The following is a 25,465-nucleotide window of genomic DNA, read 5'->3' as shown; positions in this document are numbered from 1 at the left end:
CTTTTGGGCCACTTTCTGTCCCGCTGCTCCTGGCCCAGAGGAAGGGGCTTCTGAGCCACCATCCCACTGCTCCTGGTCCAGAGGAAGGGGTTTCCCGGCCACCATCCCTCCGGCTGCTCCCAGCCCACAGGAAAGGGCTTTTGGGTCACCATCCCTACCGCTGCTCGCGGCCCCTGTCCCACCTCACCCAGCTCAGAGGAGGAAATCCGTGCAGGCGCTAACAGCCCCCCGCCCCAGTCGAAATGAGAAAACACGTAAATAAGTCTCAAAACCAGACTTCCAGATCACCTACAGCAACCCCAAAGGGAAATGAGATGGAACCCTCTGATACTCAACCACCTGGACCCACTGAACTGGCACCAAAAGGGCATCTGGAAAAAATGAAATCAGAAATAATTTCTCTGATAACAGGAGAAATTGTGCCCCTAGTGCAAGACATGATTAATAAATCTAGAGAGGAGCTGAGGAACATGATGGAATCCCAACATAAGAAACAAATGGAATCCATAAAACAGATAGATTTCCAGGACATGAAAAACTCCATTGAAAGTCTACACAGCAGAATGAGCCAATGTGAGGACAGAATTTCAGATATAGAAGATAAGATTGCAATTAGTGACCAGGGAAAGAAAAATTGCTTCAAAATTATAAGGAAACATGAGAAATCAATTCAGCAGCTGCTAGATGATGCAAAAAAGAATAACATAAGACTGATTGGGCTCAATGAAGAAACAGGAGAGAGTGGAGATGACATAAAAAGCTCTTCACAGAAATAATGGCAGGAAACTTCCCAAGCATGGGAAAAGAGCTTGACATACAGATAAGTGAGGCATATAGGACTCCAAATAGCCTTGATCAAAAAAAATCTACACATAGGCATATAATTGTTAAGATTCCAGAAACACAACAGAAGAACAAAGTTCTCCAAGCAGTCAGAGAAAAGAAACAAATCACATACAAAGGAAAAGCCCATCAGAATCACAGCAGACTTCTCAACACAAACCATCAAGGCAAGAAGAGCTTGGAGTGACATATTCCAAGCCCTAAAAGAAAACAGCCTCCAACCCAGATTGATGTACCCTGCAAAACTATCTTTCAAAATTGATGGAGAAATAAGATACTTTCATGACAAAGAGCACCTTAGGACCTTCGTGAATACCAAACTAGCACTCCAAAGAATTTTACACAATATCCTAGGAACAGACATTGAGGATCACAACCCCAGGAAGCAAAGCAGAATGTACCTATCTGGCATGACAAGAAATTAAATGTGAAGGGGGAGAACCCAACAAAAAGAAAAAGTCATGGCAATGACAAGTCAATACGTTTCAGTTGTAACCATTGACGTTAATGGTCTCAATTCACCAATCAAAAGAAATAGACTGGCAGAATGGGTCAAGAAGCAAAATCCAACAATATGCTGCATACAAGAAACACACTTAATTCAAAATGAAACTCATAGACTGAAAGTTAAAGGGTGGAAAACAATGCTGCATGTGACAGGAACCCGAAAAAAGCAGGAGTAGCTATCCTCTTGGCAGATCAAGTAGATTTCAAACCAACACTGATTAAGAGAGATGAAGAAGGACATTACATCCTTGTAAAGGGAAGAATCCAAGAGGAAGAGATGACAATCATAAATATCTATGCACCAAACACTAGTGCACCCAACTATATAAAACAAATACTAACGGACATGAAAAGCCATATATGCACTAATACAATTGTAGTGGGGGACCTCAACACCCCACTGTCACAAATAGATAGATCAACTAGACTAAAAATAAGTAATTAAATACTAGAACTCAATCGAACTCTTGAACAAATGAACTTAACAGATGTTTACAGAGTCTTCCACCCCACAAAATCAGAATACACATTCTTCTCAGCTGCACATGGGTCATTCTCAAAAATAGACCACATACTCACACATAGAACATGTTTAAGTAAGTGCAAAGGAACTGAAGTTATCCCCTGTATATTATCAGACCATAGTGCGATGAAATTGGAGATCCATAGCAAAAGAAACTCCAAAAATTTCATAAACACGTGGAAATTGAACCACACACTTCTGAAGAACCAATGGGTCACAGAGGAAATTAAAGAAGAAATCAGACAGTTCCTTCAATTAAATGACAATGACAATACAACATATTGGAATCTATGGGACACAATGAAAGCAGTCTTATGAGGGAAATTCATAGCAGTGAATACGCATATTAGGAAAACAGAACGATCCCAATTAAACAACCTGATGCTGCACCTCAAGCTTCTAGAAAAAGAAGAGCAGGACAACCCCAAAGCTCATACAAGGGAGGAAATTATAAAGATCAGAGGAGAAATCAATGCAATGGAGACTAAGAGAACGATACAAAAAATCAATGAAGCCAAGAGTTGGTTCTTTGAAAGAATCAACAAAATTGACAAACCTTTAGTCAACCTTGTCAGAAAAAGGAAAGAAAAGGCCCAGATCCATGCAATTAGGAATGAAAAGGGTGAAATGACAACAGACCCAGCAGAAATCCAGAGGATCATCAATACCTACTTCCAGAACCTATACGCCAATAAGATGGACAACACAGAAGAAATGGACAGATTCCTAGATACATATGAATTACCAAAGTTGAATGAAGAAGACCTAAAAATTCTGAACAACCCAATATCAACCAATGAAATTGAAAATGTAATTAAAAACTTATCACCTAAGAAAAGCCCAGGCCCTGATGGCTTCACTGCTGAATTCTACGAGACATTTAGAGAGGAACTGTTGCCGCTACTGTTTAAACTCTTCAATGAAATTGAAAGGGAAGCAATACTCCCAAATTCATTCCTGGAAGCAAGCATCACCTTGATCCCCAAAGCAGAGAAAGACCCAACTGAAAAAGAGAACTATAGGCCAATCTCACTAATGAACATAGATGCAAAAATCCTTAATAAGATACTGGCAAACAGAATGCAGAAGATCATCAAGAAGATCATACACCCTGATCAAGTGGGATTTGTCCCAGGGATGCAGGGATGGTTCAATATACAAAAATCAATTAATGTAATACACTATATCAATAGAGCCAAGGACAAAAACCATATGATTATCTCCATAGATGCAGAAAAAGCATTTGACAAAATCCAACATGCATTTATGATAAAAACCCTACAAAAAATTGGAATAGATGGTTTCTACCTCAAACTGATAGAAGCCATCTATGAAAAACCAACAGCCAATATCATCCTAAATGGTCGCAAACTGAAATCCTTCACACTAAAATCAGGAACAAGACAAGGATGTCCACTATCACCACTCTTGTTCAATATAGTTCTGGAAACATTAGCCACAGCAATTAGACAAGAGAAAGAAGTGAAAGGAATAAAGATAGGAAATGAAGAAGTCAAATTGTCATTATTTGCAGATGACATGATACTCTATATAGAAGACCCCAAGAACTCCAACAAAAGTCTTCTAGACTTAATAACCAAATTCAGTCAAGTAGCTGGTTACAAGGTTAACACACAAAAATCAATAGCATTCCTCTACACCAATGACAGACTCACTAAGAGAGAAATAGGGCAAATAATTCCTTTCACAATAGCATCCAAAAAACTGAAATACCTAGGAATCATCCTAACGAAAGAAATCAAAGACCTCTTCTCTGAAAACTATGGCATTCTGAAAAGAGAGATTGAAGATGATATCAGAAAATGGACAGACATCCCCTGCTCCTGGGTAGGAAGGATTAATATAGTGAAAATGGCCATACTTCCAAAACTGCTATATAGATTTAATGCAATTCCAGTTGAGATCCCAGCAGCATATTTCATAGACCTCGAGAAAACAATCCAAAAATTCATTTGGAGCAAGAAGAGACCCAGAATAGCAAAAGCAATTCTAGGTAACAGAGACATGGCAGGGGGTTTCACAATCCCCAACCTGCAACTCTACTACAAAGCTACTGTGATAAAAACAGCATGGTACTGGCAAAGAAACAGACTTGAGGACCAGTGGAACAGATTAGAAGATGCAGAAACAATGCCAGACACACTCAGCCATCTCATCTTCGACAAAGGAGCCAAACACCCTCACTGGAGGAAAGATAGCCTCTTTAATAAATGTTGCTGGAAAAATTGGGCTTCAACTTGCCAAAGATTAAAACTAGACCTATATCTCTCACCATGCACTAAACTAAAATCAAAATGGATTAAAGATCTAAATATTAAAATAGAAGCTCTGAACCAGTTGGAACAGAGGCTAGGTAGAACCCTTGAAGACATCGGTGTAGGAAAAGATTTTATGAACAAAACCTCAGTTGCCTGTGAACTAGCACAATCAATCAACAAATGGGATCTCTTCTTATTAAAAAGCTTCTGCACAGCAAGAGAAACCATCAGCAGTGTGAAGAGACAACCCACAATGTGGGAAAAAATCTTCACCTGCTCTTCTTCAGACAAAAGTCTACTGTCTTGAATCTATAAAGAACTTAAATAGATCAGACCTCCCACATTTAAAGACCCAATCCAAAAATGGGCATCTGAAATGAACAGACATTTCTCAGACAAAGAAGTAGAAATAGCAAATAAATACATGAAACAATGCTCAACATCACTGGTCATTCGAGAGATGCAAATGAAAACAACGCTGAGATTCCACTTCACTCCAGAAAGAATGGCTGTTATCATGAAATCAACCAAGAACCAATGCTGGCGGGGCTGTGGGGAAAGAGGAACCCTGCTCCACTGCTGGTGGGAGTGTAGACTGGTGCAAGCACTGTGGAAATCAGTATGGAGATACCTCAAAGAACTAGGACTGGAAGTCCCGTTTGACCCCGCTATTCCAGTGCTGGGGATCTTCCCCAAAGAATTAAAAGAATCATACCACAGTGATATATGTGCACCCATGTTCATAGCAGCGCAGTTTGTAATAGCTAAAACTTGGAAACAGCCCAAATGGCCATCAACTGGAGACTGGATAAAGAAAATGTGGTTTTTTTAATAAAATGGAGTACTACTCAGCCATAAAAAATGAGAAATTAGAGACATTTATAGCTAAGTGGATGCACATTGAGGCAATACTCTTAAATGAAATAAATAGGACACACATGTGTAAATACCAAATCGTTTCTCTGGTGTGAGAAACTGAAAGTGTAAATAAGGACTAAATGTATAATAGGTAATGTGAAATAGGACGAAAAGGGGTAAAGGGGAAGGAAGTGGGAGGGCTAGGGGAAAGGATAGAAGGGAATGGGATTAATATGAGAAAATGGAAAAATAGGAACAAAATCTTTGTAAACAGGGAGGACTGGAGGGGTTGAAGGGAGGTCTGGGCAAGGGTGAAAAAATAAGAACCAAGAGAGACTATGTAAAGGTGCAAATTTCTAATGATGAATGTCATTATATTGTATACCTAAAATGTACCAATGATTAGAATGAATAATCGATAATGTAAAATAGAAAGAAAAGGTCCAAAGGGGTAGGGGTAGTGGGAGGGGCAGGGGAGAGGAAAGAAGGGAAAGGAAAAATGATGAGAAATGGAAAAAATGGAAATAAAGTCTTTGTAAATAGGGAAGGGTGGAGGGCGTGAAGGGAGGGCTAGGAATGGGGAAAAAATAAGAACCAAGATGCATCATGTAAAGGTACAATTCCCAATGAGAAATGTAATTATGTTGTATACCTACAATGTACCAATAAAAGAATTTAATACAAAAAAAATACAAGAAATTTTTTTTTAAAGTCTCAATTTCTCTTTGCTATCCCTTATTTCTTCATGACCTCCATGTAACTTTTCAGCTTTCCACTTGTCTCTGAGATATGGATGTGAGTTCCTTAGAAATTTCTGATTATAAACTGTATAATACTATTGGTCACTAGCATGGTGCAAGGAAAAAAGCTTTTGAATCAGGAATCAGGATGTGGTTTTATTAAGGTTTCTATCTAGACTTGTATATCACTTGTGAAGTAGTATAGACTAAAATGTTTTTCAATTTGTACAACTGCTACTTTATAAGAAAGAAATAGTGCATGAAGAGTACGAATTGCTTTTTGAAACATTGTTTTAGTTAAAGATATGTATAAAATACTGAGTTGTGCCAGGCACAGGCCTATAATTCTAGGACTCAGGAGGCTGAGGCAGGAGGATAGCTGTGAATTTGAGGCCAGCTGGGCTATAGAGTGAGACCCTGTCTGAGTTGCAGTGTAAAGTTTATTTTTCACAATTACTTTGGTCTTTTGTCCCACAATTTAGTGACTGCAAATAATCTGTTTTACTAGATTGCATGATGCTGTGGATCAGGAATTCAGGCATGGCTTTGCCTTTTATTCTTTTGCTTGTGGAACTGAGTAGGATCCCTTGGAGGTATTTGGCGGGCCCAGCCTGTCTTTAACTGGTGGCGTGGTGAGGGTGACTAGTAGGCCTCGCTCAGAAGGGCTCCTCCTCTCAGGTACTTAGGGATCCTTTCTGTGTGGTCTCTTCAGCACCACAGATGGACTGCGTACGTGACAGCTGGACGTTCCCAGAGACTAAGGCAGAGCTGGCACTCAGAAAGGATGGGATGGAATTTGGCACAACCACACTCCTGTGCATTATTAGTCAGAGGAGTCCCAAGCTGGCCCAGAATTAGGGGGACAGGACAAAGACTCTTGCCTTCAAGAAGTTATAACTTTTTTTTCATGCAACTGAGGATTAAACGCAGGGCCTTGTACTGAGCTGCATCTGCAGCCCTTTTTTAAAAAATTTAATTTTGAGGCAAAGTGTCCCAGGTTAGTCTCAAACTTGTGATACTGCTTCCAAGGTTTCCAAGAAACTGGGAGTAGAGGTATGTGCTACCTTGTCTGGCTGAAATGATGGCCATTTTTAATCTGCCACAATTATGATTATTTTGAAAAATGTGACTGAATTATATAGCCATGCTTTTGTTACTTTTTTTTTTTTTTGGTGCCAGGGATCGAACTTGAGTCCTTGTATTTGTGCAGCAGGTGGTGAAAACCACTGAGCTAAATCCCCGGCCATGTTACTTCCCTGTTACTGAAAGTTGATGAATGTTATTATTTTTCATTTATGGTGCAGGGCATGCAAACCAGAGCCCCACATGGGCTAGAAAAGTGCTACTACAGAGGATACCTCCTGCCCTCAGGGGCCCTGGATGATTGCTTTTTTTCTTTTATTTTCTCAGTGCCTGCAATTGAACTCAGGACCTTAGGCTTGCAAGGCAAGCGTGGTGCCACTACACTAAATGCCTGGCCCTGGATGATTACTTTTAATAGTTCTTCCCTGTTCTCCACATTGGGAACTCAATCTATTTTTGGTTTAAATATATTATTTTTCTGTGGAATACTGAGAGTACTGTGTTTTTGAAGATACAGTTTAAGGTTTAAAAATACTATGATGTTTTAAATTTGCTGCCTGCTACTACCCGAAAAGTTCTATTTGGCATGTGATAGATAACAGCTGCCTCCTTACAATGCCTGAAGGTTACATTTGCATTTAATTGCGCCTTCCCTGCACAACAGTCAGTTTGAGGTGGTGACATTTTTGTTGAAACTTGAGAGAAATCTGCTCTTGTGCTGCCCCCTCCCCCAAATGTCTTCTTTAAAAACACTGAAGGAAGGAAAAATGTTTAGATAGCAGTTCAATCATTTAGAAAAGAAACAGATAGAAGTGATTATTTTTAGAATATGTTCCAGTTAAAATTGCACAATCTGGCCATGGGTGGTGGTACACACCTATAATCCCATCACTCTGGGAAGCTGAGGCAGGAGGGATCACAACTTCAAACCTAGCCTCTGGGCAACTCTGTGACTTATTGGGAGCCTGTTTTAAAAAAAAAGGGCTGGAGATGTAGCTCAGTGGCATGCCCTGAATTCAATCCTTGGTACCACAAACAAATTCCTGCCATCCGTGCTTATTCTGAGGACACAATTACATTTTTTTGCTCCCATGTAGAGATCCGTAAGTACTAGGAATTAGACAAAAGATATCTCCCTCCTCCAAAACAATGGCACCTTGTGTGAACATTTGTGTTTTCTACTCTGATCCTTGGTATGGGCCAGGTGTGGTAGTGCATGCCTCTAATCCCAGCACTCGGGATAATGAGGCAGGAGGATCACCCCAGTTTGAGGCCACCCTGGACAGCATAGCGAGATCCTGTCTCAAAAAAAAAAAATCTTGGTACAAGTAGTTAATAATTTTACTTAAATCATAAGCTGAATGGGTGGAATGGGTTGTTTTTATTTCGCTTTGTTTTTGGCAGTCCTGGAGATCCAACCCAAGGGCACTCTTCTACTGAGCTATATCCCCAGGCCTTTAAAAAATTTTGTATTTTTGTTTTGAGATAGAGTCTCACTTGGGTACACAGGCCGAATTTGAACATGCGATCTTTTTGCCTGAGCCTCCCTAAATGCTAGGATTACAGGTATGTGCCACTGCACCTGGCCAGGATGGGGCCTTAGCTTGATAGTAAATTTGCTATTCATTATGTGCTTCTAAATTCTTGTACAGTGGTTTTTGTGGGGTTTTTTTGTTGTTTTTTTTTTATAAAAGGCCTTTTATTTGTCAACATTCTCTTTTGTGATTTTAACAGAAATGAAATTATGGTTGAAGATGGTTGAAGTTTTTAAAAATGAGGTCTGGGACCAGATGTAGCTCAGCGGCACCGCGCCTGCCTCACAAGTGCAAGGTCCTGAGTTCCATCCCCAGGACTGAAAAAAAAAAAAAAATGAGGTCTGAGCCAGGTATGATGGCGCATACCTGTAATCTCAGCACTAAGGGGGCTGAGGCAGGAGGATTGCCATGAGTTCCAGGCCAGCCTGGGCCACACAGTGAGTTCAAGTCCAGTCTAAACTACATAGTGAGACTCTCTCCAAAAAAAAAGTGGACTGAGAAGCAAGTTCTGAAAGTATAGGACTCTTAACTATTCAGAAGGCTGTGAGTGGGTGAAATCACCCTTCTGGGTTGAAAACATAGTGTGTAAAAACTTGGATATCTATAAATTCTCAGACATATAAGAGTATCTTGGCTCTATTCCATCAACACTGCATTGGTTGTGAGCCCAAGTCCTGGAAGCAGACTAGTAGAGTGTGGATTTTTGTTCTGTAAAGTGTGCTGCTGGGCAAGTTAGTTTACCTCTGTAAAGTATATCCTGGCAGGGTTACTGTAAATTCAAGTTGGACAGTACTTGTAAATAGATAGCATGGGTAGCCCGCATGGTGATGTCTGCCTGTAACCCCAAACCTCTGGGAGGCTGAGGTAGGAAGATCACAAGTCTGAGCCTAGCCAGACTAGCAGCTTAGCAAGACTGTCTCAAAAAACAAAACAGATGATTAAGCTCCGTGCAGAGGCCCTGGCTTCAGACCCTAGTACCACCAAAAAGCTATATACCATGGCATCTGGCACATGGTATATAAGCCCTCCAAATTTTACATATTATTTTATTTATATACATACCTATGGCTACAACCAATACCATGGTAGAAGGTTCCCTTCTTAGGGTATTATCCACATAAAACTACGTATAAAATTCTTGACATCCCCTTTTAGTCTGTCAATAGAAAAGAGTAGGCACTGTGGAGTAAGGAAGAATAGAAAGAAAAAAATCTGTATTTTCATCCTTACCTCTGCTAGAACTGCTCTTCTAAGCTGCTCATCTTCTCTGTTTATCTCAGTAAACAGGAGCTTGATTTGTCCACTTTCTCGGGTTCCACAAGTGGAAGGTATTATAAATGGCATGTGAGAGGCCACTTGGACACAGGCTTTGTGTGAAAAAAGCTTTATTCTTGTGTGGGTGTGAACAGGGACTGAAATCGGAGGCTGATTTCAGCAACTAGCTGGGAAAGAAAACTGAGTTTATATAGGGTTTTGGAAAGGGGCTATGGTCATAAAGAATGACTGAGGGTCCAAGGATGGTCGGTGCAGGTGTGCAGACAATCACTGGATTTCTGTGTGCCAGGGGAGATTGTATACTCCGTCCTAAAATCTGTCCTATTTAGAGAACGGTCTGTTTGCTGCAGAGGTCTCATTCAGACTAGGGATGCAGAAGTTATGCACGATCCCTTCCTTTTCCTTAGTGCCGCACTTGCAGTCTGCCAATATGTCTTATCAGTCTACCTCCCAAGTGTCTCTCCTGGATTCATCTACCTCTCCTTGTCCACCACTATCTTTGTGGTTCAAACTAATATGATCTGCTACTTGGATTGCTGCAGTAGGTTTCTAATTTGGTCTTTCTGCTTTCATGCTCCTCTGTTTATTCTCCACACGATAGCCAGGGTGATCTTTTAAACAAAATATCATGTCACTCCTCTGTTTAAAACTTGGCTACAGTGACTTCCTGTTATGTTCGTTAAAAAAAAAAAAATCAGAACTTCCTAGGATTATGGAGTCTAACAAAATGTTCTTTACACTGGCCACATGCTGCTCTTCCTCCCACCCTTCTTTCTCTGTTTTCACACTGCAGGTCCAGGTCAGTCTGGTTCTCATTTTAGGGCTGCTCTGTCTGACATGCCCTTCCTCCACTTGGCTATTCTTGTCACTCAGTTCTCTCGGTATAGAGAACTTCCTTGACTACCTATGTAAAGGAGGCTTTCTTGACACCAATCTGCTGCTTTTAATTCTCTGTATAGCATATTTTATCACTTGATGTTCTTATCTGTTACTTGATTATTCAATTGTCTGTATCCCCTTAGTGTGTAAATTCTGCAGGGGCAGCGCGTGTTACTGATCTTTGCTGAATCTCTAGTCTAGTAAGTAGATGCTTAATAAATTGATGAATGAATGATTCCTAAAAGCTTATTTGTAAAGTATCATAGATAGGGGTCTAGAGTGAAATGATAAAAATAAGGAAAAGCGTCACAACGGATATATTACATAAAGTTACGAACAATCCTTTGGGAAGAGCTATCTTTTACTTCTTTTTTTTGGTACTGGGGATCAAACTTGGGACCTTGTGCTTTCGAGGCAGACAGTGGCACCACTGAGTTAAATCCTCGGCCCCTATCTTTTACTTTTGTTGGGTGATGTTCTTTCTACATTTTTGTCCTTTCCATTATGAAACAAGTGTGATATTAAATTGTACAGTTAAAAAATATTTTCTTTCAGCATGAATAATTGGGAAGCACTGCTGTCCTGTACCTTTTGATTCGAGCTTTTCTTTGAGCTTTAGAGATGTGTAGTTGCTGAAAATAAAGAAGCACTTGTGTGGGTGTGTTGGGGAGGGAGTTTTGCTAAAAATTCTTACTAAATAAAGTTCAATCAACCAAATGTTATATTCTTCACATTCTCCAGGGAAATAAATTGTCAGGTTTAATTTGAAGACTGTATTGTGTTGGAATATATGATATTAAAATGAAATATGACATAAGAATATGCAGCTAGTAAAAGGAAACAATAAATCTCATGTCTTTTGGGGAAGAGAGTTAATGCATTTAGCACTGTCTGTCTGAATAACTTTGTCCATAATTAAAGCTACTTAAAATTGATCAGTTCTTTAAAAACAACCCAATTTGTATTGAGACATAGGAGAGTTTTTCTTTTATTTTCTAATAAGAAATGAAATTGACCTGAGATGTCACCCAGGACAAACTCCTTTGTGTTTCAAATAAGGAAACTGATAGTAAAGAAGTAATGATTTGTGGAAGGTCATAAAATTATTGGTAGGTCCAGGATTAGGATTCCTCTCTTCACATCCTTAGGCTCCAGAGCTTTAAACTAACAGAGTATTTTAGGGAGACAAGTTTTAAGAAGTTTCTCTTTTTGGAATATGATATAAAGGGTTTTAAAAATATTACTTTATCAATATTAAATGAGGGGATGTATTTTTAAGTAGCTTGCAGGGCAAACATTCCACATTCATGTAATGACAGCTGAGCTCTTAGGCAAAGCCTAAAGTAATATTTACATTTTTTATTTTTTGTGGAGTTATGATTTAAAATTAACCAAGACAATCATAAAGACATTGTTTTTTGTTATTTCTATCTTTAAGAATCTTTACAAACTAGGAGTGGTATCATATGCCCATAATCCCAGCATTCTGGGAGGTAAATTTGAGCCCAACCTGGGGAATTTAGCAAGACTGTCTTGGGGGTAAAAATAGGAATGTTAAGGTCCTAGGTTCACTCACCAGTACTTCCCTTCCCCCCAAAAATTCTTTACATGAAAAGATGAGATATGTATAAAATCCAGTTCTAAAAAATGTTAGTTTTGATGGTTGTGATTTTACAAATACAAGTTTTTTTTTTTTTAAAGGCAAGGAATGTATTGCTTTTTAAAATCATTTGAAAGAGAAAAGATTTAGTATTACAAAAATGTTATGACTATAAAACCAATGTATAGGGCCAGTTATAGTGGTGCATACCTGTAATCCCAGCACGTAGGCTGAGGCAGGAGGATCACTGTGAGTTTGAGGCCTGCCTGGGCTGCAAAGTGAGTTCAAGTCCAGTCTGCTGAACTACATAGTCAGACCTTGTCTCAAAAAAAAAAGATGATTGTTTGCTTTTTAAAATTTTTTTTATTTTTCTGTACCACTGAGCTACATTCCCAGCCCTTTAAAAATTTTTTGTTTAATATGAGTATTTTCCTATATCCTTAACCAAACACTTACTGAAACATTTGTAATAGCTCCATAACTGTCTTCTGTAATTTATTTAACTATTACTCTTTCTGGTTTTTAGGACATAAGTTTTTGGTATTGCTAATGCTGAAATAAGTAACTAGATACACAAATCTTTGTTGATAGACTGTTTTTTAACGATAGTTGCCTGAAAAATGGAATTTCTGATACATAGTGCTAAAAAGCTTTCTAGAAACATACTAATTTATACTGCCACTAATAACGTTTGAGAGTGCTTTTTTTATTGCACCCTTAACAACACCCTTAACAATGTTTGAAGAGAACATTTCTATTATTTTGGGCCCTGAAGCATCTGTTGAAAAGATTAATAGGTGGGTCCACTTCTTTGTTATGCTTTCTAGGGGAGTTTAGCTATTTGGGTTTAGCTATCAGTTTTTGTGTTTTTTTTTGGTACTGGGGATTGAGCTCAGGTCCTTGTGCTTGTGAGGTAGGCAGAGGAACCACTGAGCTAAATCCCTGGCCCAAGCTATCTGGTTTTTAAAAACCCAAGATTAGGGGTCAGGGATTTAGCTCAGTGGTTCCACCACCTGCCTTGCAAGTGCAAGGTCCCAAGTTCGATCCCCTATACCAAAAAATAAATAAATAAATAGATAAATAGATAAATAAATAAAAGAACTATAGATCATCCATTAAAAAAAAACAAAGCCAAGATTAGATAAGGCAGGTAGAATACTTATTAAAATTATTGATAAACCTTTTTTTGGTGGTACTGTGGATTGAACCCCTGAGCTATGTCCCACCACCCCCTTTTTTCCCAGCCCTTCTAAATATTTTTATTTTGAGGTCTCATCGAGTTGCCTAGGCTGAGCTTAAAATTGAATTTGCCATCTTCCTGCCTCAGCTTCCCAGGTTACTGGGATTACAGGGGTTTGTCACCACTGTCCTGACTCACTTTTCTTGATCAAGTTGTAAGTGGGTTATTGAAGGTTAAACATTTGAATTGACTTTTCCCCTAAAGGGAGTAAGGTAGGCCTTTGAGTAAATTGCTTAGAAAATTGATCAAAAGTAGTGCATGTGTATTGGGGAAGACTAAGTGGAAGTGGGTATAGGGAAAGATTAGGAAAAAAGAATAAATGGCTGAGGAAAGGAAGTTGCTATGAATCAAAAGAAATGCCTTTATCTGGAAAAGTGTACCTTTACTTTTATTCCTACCTGGTTGTTTTTTGTTTGTTTGTTTGTTTTGAGACAGAGTCTTGTTATGCATTCCAGGCTGGCCTTAAACTCATTATGTAGCCCACGTTGGCCTCGGACTTGTGGCAACCCTCTTGCCTCAGCCTCCTGAGTGCTGGGATTACAGTTGTGCGCTAGCGCGCCTGGCTGCTGATGAAATACTTGAATATTGCAGACCCATATCATTCCTCGATGATACAAACCTTAATATATTTCTTTAAAAGTAGCTAAAGGTTTAAGTTTAGCTGTTTTGGTAGCAAAGTTAGGGCTTCAAAAATTTATTTATTTTTTTGCAGCGCTGGAGATTTAATCGAAGGCCTCCCACATTCTAGGTAGGTAGTCTACTACTGAGCTACACCGGGAACACCCCCCCACACACACCTTTTAAAATCTTTTTTTTTTTTTTTTGGTACCGGAGATTGAACTCGGGTCCTTGTACTTGCGAGGCAGGTGGCAGAACCACTGAACTAAATCCCTGGCCCAAATTTTTTTTTTTTTGGTACTGGGGATTGAACTTGGGACCTTGCACTTTCGAGGCAGGTGCCAGAACCAGTGAGCTAAATCCCCGGCTTAAAATCTTAATACTAAATATCAAAAGAATTTTTTTTCACACTATGTTAAACATGAAAAAAAGCACATTTGATTTTGTAGAAGGCCAAGTTCTATTTGGTTTAGTGTCATGCTTCCCAGAGACGTTAAATTTATTTTGTGGTACAGGGGACCAGACCCAGGATCTCTCACAACACTAGGCAAGTGCTCTACCACGGAGCTACATCTCTGTCCCCTAGAGGTGTAATTTCAGATAGTGTGATAATAACAAAATAATGATAATATTATGTGCCATGAAGTCTATTAGACACTTTACTAGAGTTAATTACTTTTTGAAAAATCTTCATTTTTTTCTTTTTTTTGGGTACCAGATGCTTTCGAGGCAGGTGGCAGAACCACTGAGCTAAATCCCTGGCAAGAGTTAATTACCTTTTAATCTTTACTATGCCCTGAAAAGCATGTCCTGGCAAAATTTAGGGAATGATAGGTTAAGAACCAGCCCCAGGTCACATAGCTAATAGGAAGTGTAGCAGGAGTTCCACACCAAGTCTGTCTTGCTACCTTTATAACCTTGCTACTCAGTCTGCCCCACGGACCATAAGCAGTTCGTGAGACCTGAGAAGATAAAGAAATGCAAAATCTTGGCTACTGATACTTACTGAATCAAACCTGAACTTTAACAAGATTACCCAAAGGATTTGTATGCATATTAAGTTTGAGAAGCAGTGCTTTATACCATACTGTGCCCTGTATTACAAGTTACCATGAGGTTTTGAAATCCTAAGGATTATTCCTTGTTTGAGTCCATGTGGATTATCTATTATTTCCTGTAAGAGGAGGAAGGAAACTTGAGTTAGTGTCTCCGCTACTTCAAATTGTTATCCAGCTGCATCTTTGCTTTAGTTTCTATTTAACCTAGAGGAACAACTAACACAGCTTGTGCACATTTGGTCAAGGTCCCTCAATGCCAAGTACAGCTCAGTGTTTTAACGCTTTTACTCAGGGAATGAACACATCAGATTTATACTACAGCTTCATTTTAGATGGGCATTTAAAGAGAACAGGCAAATTAAAGGGTCAAGCTAAGGCTAAAAATAGCATTTTCTAAAGAAACCTGAAATTTCTGAAATAGTTGATGTTTTTAGATGTCTAGCAAGGAAAATCAGATTTGTATAAACTGGCTTCCTTACTAATTTGAGTTTGTTTGTTTTTGAGACAGGGTCATACTATGTAGTTCAGGCTGGTCTTGAACTCACTGTGTAGTCCAGGCTGGCCTCAAACTTGAAGCCATCCTCCTGCCTCAGCATTTCTAGTGCTGGGATTACAGGCATGCGCCACCATGGCTGGCTACTAATTTGATTTTTTTAAAAATTAAGAAGTCACATTTTTATTTAAATGCACAAAAGGAATATGAATGAACTAAATTCAGAGAAGGACAAACTTATGGTAAGCCGAAACTTGAGGCTCCTTCTATCCTGAAAGCAATTTGCCATCTGGTAGAAGAACAGATATACTTGAAGCAAAATTTTGCTGGGACAGGGAGAAACCAGTCATTTTTAAACACTTAAATATAACTCTAGGGTAACCACTAAAATATTTCAAAGATATAATTGATGTTGTAAGAGGGTAGATAGAATGAAATTATACAAAATGCTCAATTAAAATCAGAGAACCCAGAAAAAGAGGGAGAAATGATACAAAATAAGGATGAGCTGGGGATTTAGCTCAGTGGTTCTGCCGCCTGCCTCGAAAGCGCAAGGTCCCAAGTTCGATCCCCACTACCAAAAAAACCAAAACAAAACAAGGATGAGTATTTTAAAAGTTATTAATATAATGGACATTAATAGAACTATAGCAAAAATCACTTTGTGAATGATCTTGACACTTCATTGGAAATACAGAAGAAGAAGAAAAAGAAGAGTAGGAGGATGGGGAGAAAGAGGAAGAGAAGGGGGTGGAAATAACAGTTTTTTTATAATAAATCATAATAGGATTTTTGGCATGTATCTCTGAAGGAGTTCAAAGAATTAAGTAATATTGATACAGTAAAACTACTTCCATGCTCCTTTATTATATGATCAAGGTTTTTCAGAGACTATAAATACACATGAGCTATAGAAACAATCACTTCTTTAAGCAATTCATAAAATTCATCCAGGCATACATCAATTAATTGGAACAAATCCCTCTTTTTTTCCTTCTTTTAAATCAGATAGATAATTCCACTCATTTGAATTTGTGAACATAATTATGCTATCATAGACATAATGATAGGTAAGAAGAGACTAACTTATGACTGCATGGAGAATAGCACTGTCCAGTAGAAAAACAAGATGCATATAATTTAAAAATTTCTAGTAGCCACATTTAGAAAGTTAAATGAAGTTTAAATTTCAATAATTTATGTTAGCTAACACAGATAGTAGTATACTGTCTTTTCAATATGTAATCAATATAACACTGATATATATGCTATGCCTTGAAAAATCTCGCATGTATTTTACACTTACAGTGCCCTAAGTTGCATGCTAAGTTTTCAGTGGTTAAAATGTGAAATGTGGCTGGGGATGTAGCCCAGTTGAAGGGTTCCTGTTTAGCATGTGTGACACTCTGGGTTCAATCCCCAGCACAACAACCAACCAACTAAAGATGACAACAACAACAAAAATAGAAAAAAAATTAGTACAACTAAAACAATAAAATTATGTTTTAAAGGAATGTGGGGGAGGAAATGCAGAAATCCTTTTCCTACCTGTCTCAAATGGTCATGGCCAACACCCTTGAACAAAAGATAATAGATTAATAAGAGGAAATCATAATAAATTTATTTGATTATAGTTTCAGGTGAAATAGGAGCCTTCAGAATGAAGACCCAAAGACTTGAGGTGGCTGTCCATTTTAATGCTTATGTTCAATTAAGTATGAATTACACTGTAAAAATGATTGGACAAAAATAGTATGATTTAGTGCTCATAGAGGTAGTGGGAAAACCCAGCAAGGCCTGTCTGTTCAGTCTTCTTATTCTTTCTGTGCAGCATACCTTCTTTCCCAGTATAGGTCAGGACCCCTTATGAAATGGGTGTCTTAGGATCTACTTACTATAAGAAAAGGCAGGCCAGAGGGAAAATTTTTTTTTTTCCTTTGGAGTGCTAGGAATTGAACCTAGGGCCTCATACATTCCAGGCAAGTGCTCTACCACTGAGCTAAATCCCTAGCCTTTATTTTATTATGAGACAAAGTTTCTTTAAATTGCCTGGGCTGGCCTTGTGACCCACCTGCCTCAGCCTCTTGAATAGCTGGGATTATAGGTGTGGGCCACCACTTCCGGCACAAAGTTTCTTTATGGCTAGCTCCAAGGCAGAAAGGTGGGTTAAGACAATGTTTTTAGGCTTTCTAATTTGCTTCAGGAAAAAGGTGTCTCTAGTTTCTAGGAGCTTCCTTGGGGAAGATAAATTCTAGTTTCTACGGCTTGAATTGTTGGGGATAAAAAGAAGAGAGGACAGATGGTCAGAGAAAAATTTTGCTTCTGAGGATTTCATTCTGGGGGACTGTTTTCCAAGCACTTAACAGGAAAATCCAGTTGCTTTACTTTTAAAATTTATACATTAGATTATAATTCAGGTACTTCAGTCCCATCAGCCACATTTCAATATCACATAAAGAAGGAATAAAGAAAAGCAGCTTGGGCATTAAGCATTTACTGATGTTTCCCCCCTCCCGATCTTTCAGGAATTGGCACTCATTTTCCTGTCTTATTAGTGGTTCACAATCAATTATTTTTTTTCTTCTGGTACTGGGAATCGAACTCAGGACCTTGGGCTTTCGAGGCAAGCACAGTGCCACCGAGCTAAATCCCTGGCTCCCTCTTATGGTACAGATTGGGCCGGAACTCGCCTCAACCTGAGATTACACAATTTCTTAACCCTTTCACTACATTAACCGCTCCACAGTTGGAACCAGGATTTAGGGTACTTTCCAGTCCTTCTCCTGTGGCCTAAATGCATGTTTTATCACCTGCATACTTTTGAGCAAGGTAATGTAGTCTGACAATTTGTGTGGCAAATGACCCAGAAGGTATGAAACTATACATACCTGAATCACCGAGAAACATGCAAAAAATACCGGATGTCCAGCCTTCACCCATTTAGTGTATGGTTCACAAAGTTTAAAGCGAACCGTGGACACTTCCGTGTTAAGTGTACTACTTTAAGTGTCTCCGAACTTCAAGAACATTTGGGACCGTGAGACTCAGCAAGTGACTCCCAAAGGCAGCTGACAGGAATTTAACACGTTCTGCTGCTGCCACGAGTTCGCTTCTCCCCTGCTGTTTCCCAGGGGGTTGCTTTGCTTCTGCAAGAAGGGTTTTGCAGTTTGAACCCCACCCGCGATTCGCCCCGACAGGGTCTCCTTTCCGAGGGCAGTGAGAGACCTGAGCACGCCGAGGTAGACCGTGGGCCATGCGACTACAAAACCGGGTGCCAGCGACGCGGCCATGTTTGAGGCGGGCACCCAACCTCGTGCCCCGGGGAGCCAGGACGGGGGTGAGGGACGCGGATACCAGGACTCAAGATGGCCACCGCTGCCACTCGCCAGCCCGCTAGCCCGCCAGCTGGCCAGCCGGCGAGCCAGCACGAGCCGCGCCCGCTGCCGACCTCCGCCCGCGGCTCCCGAGGACGAACTCCAGCCCTCGGCCGGAGGCGGGGCGTCCGCCTCCCTCCGGCCGCCGCCAATCAGCGCGCAGGGCCAGCTCGCCTGGGGCCGCCCGCGCGCGGGGTGTGTGAGGACGCGCTCCGGGCTGCTGAGAGCTGGAGCCCAGGAGCGGGAGCTTGGTACCTGCTGCTGCCGGGCGTACGCAGAGCATCGGACGCGCGCGCTGTGGCCTGGGGCAGAAAAGAGAAGTCATGACGTCCGTCAGGTAACGAGTAGTCGGAGGTTAAAGGGCGCTTGGGCTGCGCATTAGGCTGGAGACCGCAGAACTGTTGCCCCTTCACTTGGGTGGTCTGCAACCTCCGTTGGCCGCCGGTCTCCTCTTGTTGGAGGTCCCCATTGCACTTTTTCATCAGGGCATTTTCTGCTTTCCAAAGAAGTTTTGGGGTCTGTGGCACATGGCGGTGCCCTGTGAGTCACCACTGGGTTGAAATGACCCTCGCCCAGATTCTAGGGGTTGAAGGTTGCCTGTGTATGTAATAGATTTCTCTTGAAAAATGCAGCTCCCTACCGTTCCCTCCTCCCCACGCGCCCGAGGTGACCCCGGGCCCGAGGAACGTGACATGCAAAATTTGTGCCTATGCCCGGGAGTCATGCCTTCTGATAGAACTTCATGGTTGCCCATGAGCAGCTCTGCAAAGTTGCCCTCTCTCTGGTGTAGATTGATTCCAAGTTATGAAACTGTCCCTAAAATATTTGCTTATGGCTGGAATTATTATTCAGGTTCTCAAAGGTTCCATCTGTTTACCTACTTTTATTTGAGCGTCTCAAGGGAAATGCATTTTGTGAGATGTTAGGCATATAATGAAAGCAGTAAAACGCTCACAAATCATGCTTCCAGTTTGGAAGGTTCTTTCTAGTGAATGGCAGTAAGATAATGGGCTTGTCCACTTTCTGAGTGTACCCTCTAGTGAATGTTTAACTTCGGCTAATTCAACTGTTTATAAAAAGAGATAAATGGCTTTATTTACTCAGTTTTTTGACCCATTTCTTTTAAAGCAGACTTTGGCTTTCATTGTTCTAAAGAAAGGGAGGCCCCAGCACAAATATGAAGAGAAATAAGGTAATTTTGGTGCGATGTGTTTCCAGGGGTCTAAATCCTAGTGATTTAACGGCTTCTCGGTGGAAATTTTGATTACACAATATTTAGGAGAGTTTTAGAGTCTACTCCTCAGGTAACATAAGGTAAGATGCAACACAGCCTTCTCTCTTAAATTGCATAATTCTGTACTAACAGAAAATGAGTACTTGTCTCATTATGCAGGAGAAACTCAGTGGCTAAAATATGGATGCCCACATGGGAAGGTTTCACAGTAAATTACATTGCAGCATATAAGTCTAGCTTTTAAAACTAACAGTACAGTGTGGCAGCATAAATTAGGATAATGATGTTACACAGACTTAATCAACCCCCTCCTCACTCTGACTTCCATTCTCATCTTCACAGACTGCTGCTCATTTGGTTTGCTGGTCCAGTGCTTTCTATCTTAAAAGTCAGTGAATTCAGGTTTTTTTTTTTTTTTTTGTCCTTCAGCCCCTGGGGATCGAACCCAGAGCACTTTTTTGCTGAGCTACATCTGCAGGCTTTTGCAATTTTTAAGTTTTGGGATAGATCTCCCTAAGTTGTCCAAGCTGGGCATCCTTTTGTTTTATTCTCTCAAGTAGCTGTGATTACTAGGGTGTGCCTTGTGACCCCCTTAGATTTCTTTGTGTTTTTTTTCCCTTAGATTTCTTTTGTTGTTGTTGTTTTGTTTTGCACTGACTGAACCTAGGGCCTCATGCATGTTGACCATCATCTTCCTGGCTGTTCCTCATTGGAGAAAAATCCAACTCTAAAGTTTTTGCTGCGTAGCAAGTGACAGCAAGATGCATCTTTAAATGTAGGGGTTGAATGTGGTTGTTTTCAGAAGATTGATTTAAAAATTGTTACTGCCTTAGGTGGATGTACTTTGTAAAGATAGATAACTTGACATTCAGTAAGTGTCCTTCTTCACGTGTTAGTCTATGTTTACCAAGTCTTCAACTCTAGTGATAATGGCTCAAAACAAGCTCGTTTAGGTATTACCTAAACCAGTGACTACATTTTTCATCTGAGGAACTGAGACCGAAAAAAGTTTAGTGCTGTTTGGAAAATCAGTTAGTGGCAGTTACGAATTGAACCCAGACTTCCATGATCTGGTGCCCCATGATCTGATGCCCAAAGAAACAATGTACTACTTTCTCGGAAAAGTTGCTTCTCTTTTTTTTTTTTGGTACCAGGGATCGAACTCGGGCCCTTGCGCTTTCGAGGCAGGCAGCAGAACCACTGAGCTAAATCCCCGACCCTGGAAAAGTTGCTTCTGTGGGCAACAATTATAAAATACGTATTATGAGATCTATAGTATTCTTTTGCTTTTCTTTCTCTGGTCCTGAAAGAAACTTGATAACAGGTTCAGGGGTAGGCAGGGAGACTCCTGAAGGTGAAGGGATCCCATGTGATGACAGCTTTCTGGAAGTTCCCAGTGAGGATTGTAGTTTACTGCCATTATGTCATATCTTTAGATTTTTATCAGTTAGAAAGTTAGCCATGTTCTGATTTTATGCCCATTCTAAGGGTAGCTTCCAAAAATAGGTATTGTGAACCTTTTTACTAGTGAGAAGTGTAATCTCAAGTTATCAAAATCTGACTATGTCCAATATTCCTGCTTTTATACCAAATATATGTGACTCTTTGCCATGACTAGAAAAGGATATGGGATTAGAAGTCAGACCAGTGTTCAACACATCTACTGTCCAACTGAGGGCCTTTTTCAGAGTTACCGATCTTCCATTTCCTGCTCCGGACATTTGTTTCATGAAATAACTCAGTAGAGATGATACTAATACATATCCTCCAGAGTTACTGGTTAAGTGTAGAAATGCTTTTAAATTTTAAGGCATTTTATAAATGAAATATGACCTTCCTATTAAAAGTACTTTGAGTCTGCTAGGGAATGTTGTCATCTGAAAAGACATGTTTAAATCTTATATTTTAAGCAGGAAATAAACTCAGTCATCTAATTCTCTAGTTTTACAGTTGAAGATATCAAAGTGCAGAGATAATATGATTTGTTCATGTTCACATAAATAGTTGCATAGATCTAGCTCATTTAGAGCCCTTTTGAGTGTAGCATTCAACTATTAGGACATTTAAATAATGATTTTATTTTTACTTTTTTTGAAACAGGGTCTTGCTGTGTAGTTCAGGCTGGCCATGAACTCACAATGTAGCCCAAGTTGGCATTGAACTCATAATAATTCTCCTGCCTCAGCCTCCCATGAGGTCTGACAAATGATTTGAAATCAAAGCTTTTCTGTTCCTTTTTTAAAAAAATTTAAATTTAAGATCTTTGAATTATTTGGCTGGAAAGAGTCAGACTTTCATCATTTGTATTCCACTGTACTACATCATTACTGATAGACTGTATAAATTTACAGCCTCTGAGACCAATTATCCTTGGACAACTTTTATCCTTGTTATGTATATCATATTCCAACTAGTCTTCATTTGGGAAATGATAGAACTTATTTGACAAATTGACACTTTTGTCATTTTATTGGCTCAGTAGGAAAGTTGAAGCCTGAGTTAAATTCAGGAGACATAGGAAAATGTAAGATTCAAAGAGGATCTTAGCGAGTATTTTTTTTTTTTTCTTCTTTCTCTGTACTGGACCTTGTGTCCAAGTGGAAGTGTTATGTCTTTCTTTTACATTGGTTGAGCTCAAGATAGAATTTAGATCTCCTGAACAACAATATTTAAAAATAACCTTCTGAATATTGCCTTGTTTTCTGAACATTGGTGTCTGGTCTGGTTTGGGGCACTGTTTATTCTGTTTGAGCCAGGGAAGATGGGGCAAATGAGCTGGGGAGACAGTGTTTTCTGTATAGCCAAAGAGCCCTTTCTTTGCCTGCCTAGACAGGTTGGGTTTGGTGTAAGACTATTCTGGGACCTCTGGCTATGACTGCCCTACATGATGATTCTGGAACCACTTCTGTGGGGTAGGCCTATGCTGGAAAATTTATGTGGGCTCTGGCTGGGGACCTGGGGTATTTTTCTTCTAACACTCAAGACTTTTTGAGGTATATCCGGACAGATTCTGCCAAGCCACTCAGCTGGATAACATTCATATGGAGACTAAAATTATTGTAAGGTTGAAACTGTCTTTCTTTGTTGACTTGGTCTCTTTAGAGGATTTAAACAATTTTCAAACTCATTTCAGGACCTATGGGATTTTTTAATATAACAATGGTAAATTTCAGATTACTGCACACATATTTTTTTGTTTTGAGATTTCTTAGTATGTCAAATGAGCTTTTAAAGGAACGTGAAATTGTTTCATTTGAAGAACTTTAAAGAACCAAAACAAGAATCCTTGTCTTATGTGCAGTGTTGTCAGCTGTTAATGTTCATATTTATAAATAGGTCATCTTTGTTTGAAAAAAATGTAAAAGATTTTCCAGTTCCAAACCTTTGTAGCCACAGTATTGCTACATTAAACAGAACTGTTCAAAATAAAACTGGAACCAAAATGATTATCTAGACCGAATGTTAACCCTTTCCTGCAAATTTTGTTAATAATAGTCATATCTACCCTTTTGTGCCTCCATGGTTTTGCAATCTTATTTAAAAAATACTGAGGCCAAGCATGGTGGTGTATGCCTGTAATCTTAGCACTTGGGAAGCTGAGGCAGGAGGATTGTCATGAGTTTGAGGCCAGCCTAAACTACATGGTGAGATCCTGTCTTCAAAAAACAAAACAAAACAAACTGTAATAAAACAGAAATATGGATTTTTATTTTTTTAAACAATGAAGCTAATTTATAAGTAGGATGACCATATGTCTGAGTTTGCCTCGGACAATCCGGTATCATGCATGTTATCCTGACACAATTAGTAATAGCTTTTCATTAATTCTCAAAAGTTTTCTATTTGGATAATAAATTATCTGGTCCCTCATTGTTATGGCTTGTGTTTAGATGGTCTCCCAAAGCCTCATGTGGTCATAGAAGGGGCTTTTTCAGAGGTGGCTGGATCTTGAATGTGTGATTGATTCATGGTTCAATGCTGGAATTAAGGGGGTGTGATTGCTGAATCAATCCACTGACTTGGCACTGTCCTAATTCTGGTACCCTAGATAGAGTATAAAAGGGGCAGAAAACAGCTGCTAAGGTCTCTTGCTTGCTTGGTTTTGCTGTCTTCTGCTTGCCATTAACTGGTTCTCTATGCCCCACTGCCAAGCCACCTTGCCTTGGAGCCAGCTGATTATGGACTGAAACCTCTACCAGTTGTGAACTAAATAAACCTTTCCTCCCTTAACTCGTGGGTGTTGGGTATTTGGTCTCAGCAAATCGAAAAGAAACTAAGACACCTATGCATATATTATAATCACGTTGTTACAGTAAGTTTCAGTTGTTGAAATGTTATTTGACTAGAACTATAAAATAATGGAATATTAGCCTATGTTGGCTAGATTTAAATTTTTTTCATTGGCCAGACATTTTTCTGTTAAGAGAGTGTAGAAGCATGCTTGTGATCTCAGATTGTGGCAGGAGTACTGCAAGTTTGAACCGAGCTTGGGTAATTTAGCAATTTAGCAAGACCTTAGTGGGGGGAGTGATTTGAGTGTCTAAATGTAGTATATTGAACAAAAAAAATACATGACTTGAAGTTTGGAATCATTTGCTGTCTGACTTTTGGTAGTTTATGTAACCTTATGGAACTTATTGTTTCCTGTCTGTTAAACAGAGATAATAACAATAACTAATCCTGGATGATTTTTGTAAAATTTTAAAATAACATAACTGGGAGTGGTGCCTCATGCCTGTAATCCCAGCACTTAGGGGAGGTTGAGGGAGGGGTTCTCCAGTTTGAGGGAAGCCTGGACTATATGGTGAAATCATATCTCAGAAAAGAAACTAGAGCCAGGAGTAGTGGTGCATCCTTGTAATCCCTGGCTGAGGCAGGAGGATTGTTGTGAATTCATGGCCAGCTGAACTACATAGCGAGACCCTGTCTCAAAAAACTAAACCAAACAATTTAAAAAGAAAAGAAAACAAACAAAAGATGACATAATAAATGCTTTATGACAAGTGTGGTGGTGGCATATGCTTGTAATCCCAGAACTTTGGGAAGCTGAGGCAGGAGGAACCTGGGAAATTTAAGGACTTAGTAAGACCCTGTTTAAAAAAATAAAAACAGGACTTGGGATGAGTAGCCCAGTGTGAAGGCTCTGGGTTCAGTCCCCAGTACCAAAACAAAACAACCTGAGAATTGCTACATATTTGTTAGTCGTGTCACACATGTGTTCCGAAAATTGAATTTAAAATGAATAATTTTCTCTAGGAGAAGTTGGTATTTAAATGGAGCGTTTACAATTTTTAAGGGTTTTTTTGTTGTTTTTTTAAAACAAAAG

The 25,465-nt window shown here is 39.6% G+C and overlaps 1 protein-coding gene across 5 annotated transcripts in view; it reads left to right on the top strand.

Annotated features, from left to right (window-relative positions):
- The window catches only part of Adk (adenosine kinase), a 538,665-nt gene that overhangs the window by 20,547 nt on the left and 492,653 nt on the right, over window positions 1-25,465 (top strand). For 2 of the 5 annotated variants that reach the window (XM_087185403.1, XM_004846318.4), the window contains exon 1: window positions 18,887-19,242. The exons of the other annotated variants lie outside the window; for them this stretch is intronic. In XM_087185403.1, the coding sequence (XP_087041529.1) occupies window positions 19,229-19,242 (14 nt within the window). In that variant the 5' untranslated portion in view covers window positions 18,887-19,228. Of the gene's footprint in view, window positions 1-18,886; window positions 19,243-25,465 lie in introns of those variants that run through there. 5 annotated transcript variants of the gene reach the window in all.

This window comes from Heterocephalus glaber, unplaced genomic scaffold (genome assembly GCF_053883595.1).
Source record: "Heterocephalus glaber isolate CG9 unplaced genomic scaffold, H.glaber_assembly_v1.0 deba00001497, whole genome shotgun sequence".
NCBI classification, from domain to species: domain Eukaryota; kingdom Metazoa; phylum Chordata; class Mammalia; order Rodentia; family Bathyergidae; genus Heterocephalus; species Heterocephalus glaber.
This window is presented reverse-complemented; position numbering and strand designations above follow the sequence as displayed.